Consider the following 9,475-nt stretch of genomic DNA (forward strand, 5'->3'; position numbering starts at 1 on the left):
TTTCTCTCTGTCCTTGCCTAAGGACCAAGCTCCTTTTTATTGTGACTTTCCCACAATGATTGAGGACAAGTTAGAACTGTAAGCTCAGATAACCCCCTTCTTCTGCAAGTTGTGTTTTATCAAGGTATCTTCACCATCGCCAAGAAATGAAACTCAGGACAGATGCTTGGGCTATCCACAGCACCATTGACACGTGAGGAGGAAGCCTTGCCTGCACTAGGACCAGACAGGAAGAATACAGAGTTACCTGGAGGAAGGAAGTATTTAATAGTACTTTTCATAAGTCATGAAAGTCTACACTGCAGTCCTCAAAATTGGCCAAGACAATCTTAAAAGCATTTCTCTCTGCTTTTTCCTAACCTCAGACCAGTTTTTGACCTTAAGCCCTGACACCCTTCTCTTGAAGCATTAAAAATGATGTTCTGTCTTTGCCCTTTTCATACATACATTGTTTTTAAAACTTTGTGTCCATTTTCCAGGCCAAAGTGTTGATCTCAAGAATTTAACTGCAAGCATCAAGGGAGACAGAATTCCTACCCATTGGTTTCTTTAGATAGTAGGAGTCTAACCTCAAAAGCAACATGAGCTAAGTTATAAAACCACAACTGTCATGAGACCACGAGTTTGGTTTTTCCTTATGCGTAATACCAATCAGAAAACATCAATGGCCTCCATTCCTCCGTCCTATTCTTAGAAACCGTTCAACCTTTATTTCTACAGAATTAAGTTCAAGCTGAAGCCTGGATTGCTGTCTATATTTCCAGAATTTTGATGAAAATCCTCCATGGCTATTTAACTAATTCTAGCACAATTTGCTTTAACACACTGAAAGTCTTGATGGATTTCAATTCTCGTTATGCCGGTAAGAAAAAAAATGATAACATGGTAAAGGAGAAGTCCTCAAGCCTGGAAGCCCAGAGCTCTGAGAGTTGATATCGGGCAATTTTTCTTCTCCTTGAATTTTAATACATTACACTAATATAAAAGCTTAAGTGGAGACTGGGCAACCCTTTTCACCAAGATGGCGCCGAAAGGGAAGAAGGAAGCTCCTTCCCCTCTCAAAGCCAAAGCTAAAGCGAAGGCTTTGGAAGCTAAGAAGGCAGTGCTGAAAGGCGTCCACAGCCGCAAAAAGAAGATCATAACATCACCCACTTTCCGGCCGCCCAAGACCCTGCGGCTCCGGAGGCAGCCAAAATATCCTCGAAAGAGTGCACCCAGGAGAAACAAGCCTGACCGCTATGCTATCATCAAATTCCCACTGACCACCGAGTCGGCCATGAAGGAAATAGAAGACAACAACACGCTTGTGTTCATTGTGGATGTCAAGGCCAACAAGCACCAGATCAAACAGGCCGTGAAGAAACTCTATGACATTGATGTGGCCAAAGTCAATACCCTGGTACAGCCTGACGGCGAGAAGAAGGCGTATGTTCGCTTGGCTCCTGATTATGATGCTCTAGATGTTGCCAACAAGATTGGGATCATCTACAGTGAGCCCAGATGGTTAATTCTAAATATATACTTTTTTTCCACCATAAAATAAAAAAAAAGATCAAGTGGTTTAATTACACTATTGAGAACCATGTTGGTGAATGGCTAGCTCATCTGTGGCCTCCTCATCTAGGAAATGGAACTTATGACCTACAGGTGTGGTGTGAAGGTTAAGTGAAGTAGGAAATGAAGTGTTGGTTCCCAACACTGGAGGACTTTTGTTCATAAATGCTTATCTTCATTAAACTGGAAGAGCACTGGTCTTAGAGTCTGTGAAAGCTGGCAAAAATGTATTGCTTGCAGATTAACTTAATTAGGTAGTGAACTCAGGGTCTTAAACGTTATCCAAAGGCTTAAGTAGCAGACACAAAGCTCAAGGTTCTCCTTGGTCCTTTCATAGGCAGGTTGTATAACGATCATTGAAGATCCCTCACCAATAGTTATTCAGTCAAGCATGGATTTAAAGGATGCTATGAAGGAATTTTCCAAATATTAATTAACTTCATAAAACAACCAACAAAATGCAGTAATTATCTAGATGGGTTAATGTACTGAAATATGCTCTATATCCTCCTCCTCCTCCTCTCTCTCTCTCTCTCTCTCTCTCTCTCTCTCTCTCACACACACACACACACACACACACACACACATACACACAAACACACATACAGAGAGAGGGAGGGAGGAAGGGAGAGAGAGAGAGAGAGAGAGAGAGAGAGAGAGAGAGAGAGAGAGAGAGAGAGAGAACTATATGGGCACACAAGGATGCTAGATGTTGACATCAGAATGTCTACCTTGTTTCTCTTTCTTGTCTTGGTTTTCACTTGCCTCAAAACCATTTTTTAATTTTATTGAGAATTTCATGAGTACCTATAATATATTTTGATCAAATTCAGTACCCACTCACTCTCCTCCAGTTAGTCCTCTCTGAGTCTATGTAGTGATTTCTTTATGTGCATGGATATGTGACCATGCACTAGAGCACTGGGCACAGATTCCTGACTCTTCCTCCACCTGCAACTATCAATTTCTAATAGCTCCTCAGCTCTTCTTTAATGACCCCTAAGCTTTAGGAAGACAGGGTGTGGTATAAATGCCCCCCATTTTATTCTTATATACCACCATATACCATATACCATATATCTTTGGTAATAATTCAAAGATCCACAACTGGCCAGGAACCTTAGGTCTTTGAGACATGGTCTCTTACTAAATCTGAAACTGGACAGTTCAGGTAGACTGCTTATCTAGTTTCTAGCACTGGTATAACACATGTGCACTGCTATGACTGGCTTTTTCGTGGGTGCTAGAAGTCTGAACTCAAGCTCTAGTGCAAATCTTTATCCACTGGGTCATTTCTATACCCCATGCATACCTCTTAAAGGCAGAAAGATTTTTCTGATTGGCTCCAGAAGTCATGTCAAAGAGATTTCAGATATGAACGTTCAACGCACAGTTGATATGTGAAGATGGAAAATATTACAGGAAAAGGCCTTTAGGAACAGCATGCAGAAGCTGAGGGTTAGTCATGCTCAGAATTGAGCAGAGAAATCACTAGTGTGCATCATGGAGGCTGCTTCCTAAGGAAACAGATTATGGGAACCACCTGAATGGGTTTAGAAGTGAATTCTTCATCATACACTATAGATTGAAGATTTATTTCCTTTGAGACTCATAAAACTCCAAACAAAAGAGCTAATAGGCTCACCCTCACTTCTGACCCACATAACAGTGGGGCATCCAGTCACTGCACTTGTGGTAATTTGCTATACATCAATCGAAAACTAAGTCATACCTTTTGTGGTATATGAGGGTATTTTTTTAACCTCTTCTTTTTCCACTGTAAATCACAAACCAATGTCAGATGCAGAAACAACTACACAGCTCAATTCTTTTGTGTGCCCACAAACTCTGGCCCTAAGTCAAAGCACGGCATCATCCCCAGAGGACCCCCTAGCTACCTGGAAAGACATCCCAGTTAAAAGTCTAAGACCCTCATGAGCCCCTTTGGAAATAGACCTGCTTTTCAGGCCTCAGCACCATTGCACTGAAGAGATCAGACTGGTTTTGAAATTGAGAAAAGTAGGCAAGTCCATTTGGACCTTTTTATTGACATTTCTGACCTTGCTGGAAAAGTGTTATGCTTTGCTATAAAAATTATTGGAGATTGCAGCCTGCTGAGTGATATTTTATATTATAGGACAGAGCACTCCAAGCCACTCTTCTCAAAGGAGTTCAGCAGCTCTGCAAAATCTGGAGGATCTCTATGAGATTGTATTCTTCTAACACCAGGTCTAGGATGCTAGCCGGTCCTCAGTGTTAACAAGAGATCCCGTTGATAGAACTATTGTGTGGCATTTTCTTGATTGAAAATTACTCACTCAAACTTCAAGTTCACTTAAATCCCAAAAGTAATCTTAAAGTTCTAGGTAGTGTGTATATACATATATGCACAAAACATACACATCACACATATGTATACACACAATTGTTAAAACTTCGGTGAATACTGGGAATACCTGTGAATGGTGGGTTTGTTTGGACACTGATTCTTTAACAAATATTTTAACAAAAACAAGAGCAAAATTCAAATTAAGAACAAATAGGTAAATAAAACTCTGGGCTGGGTATTATTTAAGAGTCCTGTCTTCTGAGATAATGCTTTTACAACACATAAAAATTCAGCTATTCATTCATATACATTAGGGACAATGTTAGGTTCCTCTGATTAAACTGAGGGAATCATGCCCATGCATTTAAGTACGGAGGGAAGGTTATAGGTTGTGGATAGGAAACTGCAGCCATTTCTATATACCTTATTACACTTGGCACAGAATTGACAAAATAACTGGACAACTAGTGGTCAGTGTCTACTCCTATAACTGGATGAGTATATGAATTTTCTAAACCCTGCTTTCACTGTATATAAAGTGGGAAAATAATGGGAATATTATGCACATTAAAGGATTAAAGCATCCTGACGAGGCCGTAATAAAATACTATTAACTGAGTGGTTTCTAAGAAACAGAAATATATTTGTTACAGTCCTAGAGTCTATGAAGTCCAGGGTCAAATACCACTTTGTACCCACTTCTCAGATAAGAATCAGACTTGATCCGTCAGTGTCCTCCTATGATGGTAGGGACAAGGGAGCTTCCTGGAGCCTCGTTCATAATCGTTTCATGAGAGCTACGTCCTCAGGAACTAATCTGCAAACAGCCTACCTCAGATGACAGCTCATCAAGATTAGCTTTCAACCCTGTTCCTTTAGGGGACTGACCCAAATATTGCTTTAAAAAAAGCAGCCAAGTAGATTTAGAGAAATTATCTTTTCTCTATTTTTATCTTTTTTGTTGTTGTTTAGTGAAACTTTTTTATTGATTTTTTTTCCTTAAAAAAATACAGCCAATGTTATATTTGCATTTAGTTATAAATCAATGAGTATGATCTCGGAATAAAATACACATGTGGGAAGAATCAAAATTGACAGAAGTCAGTGATTGGCTCAGGCTAATTTTTCAGCTCTGGCAGTGTAGGGTTTCTTTTTAAGTTGTGTTTGTGGATCTGAAAGTGGGACATCACCTTAAAATGTCAATAAATATTCAAACCTGGGTTTGCTTTTGAGTCAGAAATGTGCTAAGTGTGGTGAAAGCAGGTTTCTGGCTGTTGTTTTCCATTCTTGAGTCTATGGAGTAGAGCAGACACGACGGCAGGACACTCTGGTTGGTTGTGTTATCAGCTTCAGAAGACTGACCGCCACTGTCGGCCTCGCACTGGGCCTGGGTTCTGAGAAAAACTCGATTTTGCAACATCAGGCCTCTAGCCTGTGCTCTGAGATTTGCTCAGCACTTTCTTTAATATTCAAAAATATTTTCTGTATGTATGTTCACATGGAAGCCCATTGGTGGAGATCAAAGCACAACTTAGAGCATCTTTCAGGGTTTCAGGGATCAAACTTGAGTTGCTAAGTTTGTGTTTACCTACTGAGTTATCTCCCTGGTCCATTTCTCCTTTTCTATCCTCATCATCTTGATGAAAATTTACTCACTGTGACTAAAAGTACTTTTAATATCTATTATTATATGATAATCATGATATAGCAAAACTGTGGTTTGAATATGTTTTGTCCTAGGGAGTGGCACTATCAGGAAGTATGGCCTTGTTGGAGTAGATGTGGCCTTGTTGGAGAAAGTGTGTCACTGTGGGGGTGGGCTTGGAGACTCTCCTCCTAACCACCTGGGAACCAGTCTTTTCCTGTCTGCCTTTGGATGAAGATAGAGAACTTTCAGCTCCTTCAGCTCCATGTCTGCCTGGATGCTTCCATACTCTAGCCTTGATGATAATGGACTGAACCTCTGAACTTCTAAGACATCATTGTCCTTATAAGAGTTGTCTTGGTCATGGTATCTGTTCACAGCAGTAAAAACCTAAGACAAACACCAATAAAATATGAATCCATCATTTAAAGTTAATTTGAAAATAAAAGCCAAATTCATAAATGTGGCATGGAGTCCTTTAGAATTCCAACTGAACTGTCTACCCAAGGCAATGCCTGTACTGTTTCATTTTCACCACCCACTTTAGCATGTGGCTATAGTCTCAATAAGCCCTTCCATAAACTTTGTCAAACAACTTCTTGTCTAAATTCACACAACAGGTTACCATTTGTGTCTCAGGCCCACTTATATCTATGGAGCATGCAATCCTGAAAAGAGACAGAGCCTCAGCTGTAGCTCCTCTAGTACACAGCAGAAAGAGCCAAGCTCTGGGTCCCTTCCAGCCATCCGATGAGACATACAACATCCATCAATTCCTGACCAGTGCTCTGTGCACTTGAGAATATTATTTCCATCATCAAACTAGTAGCAACTCTGCTACTTTTCATAAAGGGGGGAGGGGATGTCATGGTTCCAAGCACTCTCAGTCACGTATTTAAAAATATGAAAACTTTAAGAAAGAACAATTAGTTTTCTTACCTACAAAGTGCTTCATATAACTGTAAGCAACTTATTAGTGGACCATACCATCCCTGTTCTTCATTTTCCTTTTTTTCCATGAAATAATCCATCCCCTGCTTGTGCAAACATCCCTGTGGCAGACATCTCTTGTCAGACAGGCATTTGGCAGGATGGAAACGTGAGTAATACTCTCAGTGCCTCTCAGTCCCTAAGCTCAAGTGACCCACAACCACGTAAGGAAAAATCATTAGCTGTCAATCATGTCTGAATCCACTTACCTGTTGGTAGGATCTACTTCCTTCGGTCTCTGTGACATGAAGCCGAATATGAAAATCGCATGTGCAAACCCAAGAAATTTTGGATTCTGTCAGCAACAGATGGAGACAGTAGAGTCGGCCCCTCATGGCACTGCTACCTCATAGTGAGAAAAGTGACTTTCGAAAAACATTGACAAGTGACTGGCAATGTAATAAAACATGGTCAGGAAGGTTATCATTTTACTTCTGGTGATCTAAAGAGATGAAAGCAAGAACCAAATAAGTTCCCTTCTGGGGAACCAGATTCTTAACCATTTCCTAATCTAAACCTCAGTTGCCCTTGCAAATGCTCTTCTCTTCTTGGTCATCATCTGCCTCTAGAGTAGCTCTTTGAACCCTTCCTTGATGAGTGTCTCCAAGTCCTCATGTACTCTGATGGCACGAAGCAGTGCTGAAAAAGAGGTGAAAACAACGGCTCTTCTTTGATAGAAGTCAGTCCTCTGGATAGATGACACAGATGCAAATCTAGGGACAGAGTTTTATAGGAAGAAAAACACAAATCCTTCTGGGTCTATGCAAATCTTTCTAGGTCTAATCTTTCATGAGACCCCCTCTGTCTCATCACCAAACAAGTACTAAAGATTCACATTCTGTCTCCCCCCACCTATGCTCCATTTAGGCAGGGTCTTGTACAGCCCAGCACAGGCTGATCATAAATGCTCTATCTTGCTAAGTACGGCAGTGAAGTTCTAATATTCCTGCTTAGTTGAGGATCATGGAGAAGAAATAAGAAATGGCTTTAGAACTCATGAAACGCGGCCCACCAGTTAGCACAACCATGGTGGCTGAGCCTCGGAGAGGTAGAGCCCTAAAGACTATGCATCCTAAGGACTGCTATGCTGTTGTGAAGTTTTCTCTGCTTCTTGCCTTCACATCCCTCTTAATCTAAGAGTTGTGTGAATACTTTATGGAGGCTTCCAGCCCCTCCCTGGGCAATATCACTGGCATTCACAATAATGCTCCTTGATCTTTCTCAAGCATTGCTACCGGAGCCAAAGAATGATTCAACCATCATCACTGGAAAGAATCTTAGTTTATACCTTGTTAGCAATGCTCACCACACTTAGACATAATTTGGAGACGTAGATTGATAGTTAGGTTAAGATGTTTTTACTAGTGGATTTGATGAAGAAATCTTAGGGAACAATTTGAAGTTCAGAAGGGCACAATCTTAATATTTATGTTAAGAATTGTTTATGGTCAGGGAACAAGAACAATGGCAGCTGGATTTGCACTGGCTGATGTGACTCTTGCAAAACCTGGGCTGATGATCAAAATGATGATTGATTTCTTATACCCATGTTTTCCTTCAGCCTCTGATATGAGTTAATACAAATTGCTGATGAATAGATGTTCATTCTTCAGATTTAAAGTAGAAATGACTAAATGTTTTGATGTAAAAGGTGAGATTTGTGATTCTGTGTGTGTATGTGTGTGTGTGTGTGTGTGTGTGTGTGTGTGTGTGTGTGTGTGCTGATACCACACCATTTTTATTACTATAGTTCTGAATTACAACTCAAAATTAGGGACAGTTTTAGCTATCCTGGGTTTTTGAGTTTTCATACAAAGCTGAAAATTGTCTTTTTAAGATCTATGAAGAAATGTGTTGAAAGTTTTTTCTGATATATACTTTTATTTATTTTTTTAATTTTATTTTGCTTTTTAGTTATTCACTTTACATCCTATTCACTGCCCCCTCCCAGTCACTCCCTCCCACAGTATTTACCCCATTCCTCCTCCCTTTCTCCTCATGAGCAAGTGGGGACCCCTTTGGGTATTCCCCCATACTGGCATACTAGTCTTTGTGAGGCAAAGGCAGACCAGCTAAAAGAATATATCCCTTACACAGGCAACAGTTTTTGGGATAGCCCCCACTCTAATTGTTCAGGACCCACATGAAGATCAAGCTGCACATCTGCTATATATGTTCAAGGAGGCCTAGGTCCAGCCCATGTATGAACTTTGGTTGGTAGTTCAGTCTCTGAGAATTACAAGGGTCTTGTGGAGTTCCTGTCTTCTTAGAGGCTGCAATCCTTCCTCCTGTTCTTCTATAAGAGTCCCCAAGCTCCATCCACTTTTTGGCTGTGGGTATCTGCATCAGTCTGAGTCGGCTGCTGGGTGGATCCTCTCATAGGACAGCAAGGCTAGACTCATATCTACAAGCATAGCAGAATATGATTAATAGTGTCAGATTGGTGTTGGGCCAATGATTGGTTGACTGTTCCCTCAGACTCTGTTCCATCCCTCATTATGCATTTCTTTTAGACAGGATAAATTTGCAGTCTGATGCTTTGTGGGTAAATTAGTGTCCTTATTACTCCACTGAGGTTCCTATGTGACTATAGAAGGTAGCCTCTTCATGTTCCATAGCCCCAAATACTGTGAGTCACAGTTAAGGACAATCCCCATTGATTCTTGGGCTCATCCCTTATCCCATGTCTCCCTCTCTCTCTTCTTAGAGATGCCCCCTACCTCCTCACCCCTGTCAATTGTCAGTTGTAAATTTACGTACATTCTCATGGCCATGTGGTCATGCTTCCTGTCCCTTCCCACATCTGGTCCTGAACCCCCTATTCCCCACCCATCATCTGTTCTAACCAGTTCCCTCCCTCCATCTGACTCTTATGACTATTTTATTCCCTCTTCTAAGCACCCTCCCTTGTACCTTCCTTCTCGTTTAGCTTCTTTAGGTCTGTGAAGTGTAGCAGT

General features: G+C 40.8%; 1 protein-coding gene across 1 annotated transcript; it reads left to right on the plus strand.

Annotated features, from left to right (window-relative positions):
• The first annotated feature begins 1,021 nt into the window (after positions 1-1,021).
• On the plus strand, positions 1,022-1,544 carry LOC116912800 (60S ribosomal protein L23a-like). The gene has a single exon (XM_032916963.1). It carries the CDS (start codon positions 1,022-1,024, stop codon positions 1,541-1,543), a length of 522 nt encoding a protein of 173 aa, XP_032772854.1. The 3' UTR covers position 1,544.
• The last annotated feature ends 7,931 nt before the right edge of the window (positions 1,545-9,475 follow it).

This window comes from Rattus rattus, chromosome 11, assembly GCF_011064425.1.
Source record: "Rattus rattus isolate New Zealand chromosome 11, Rrattus_CSIRO_v1, whole genome shotgun sequence".
In the NCBI taxonomy this organism is placed as follows: domain Eukaryota; kingdom Metazoa; phylum Chordata; class Mammalia; order Rodentia; family Muridae; genus Rattus; species Rattus rattus.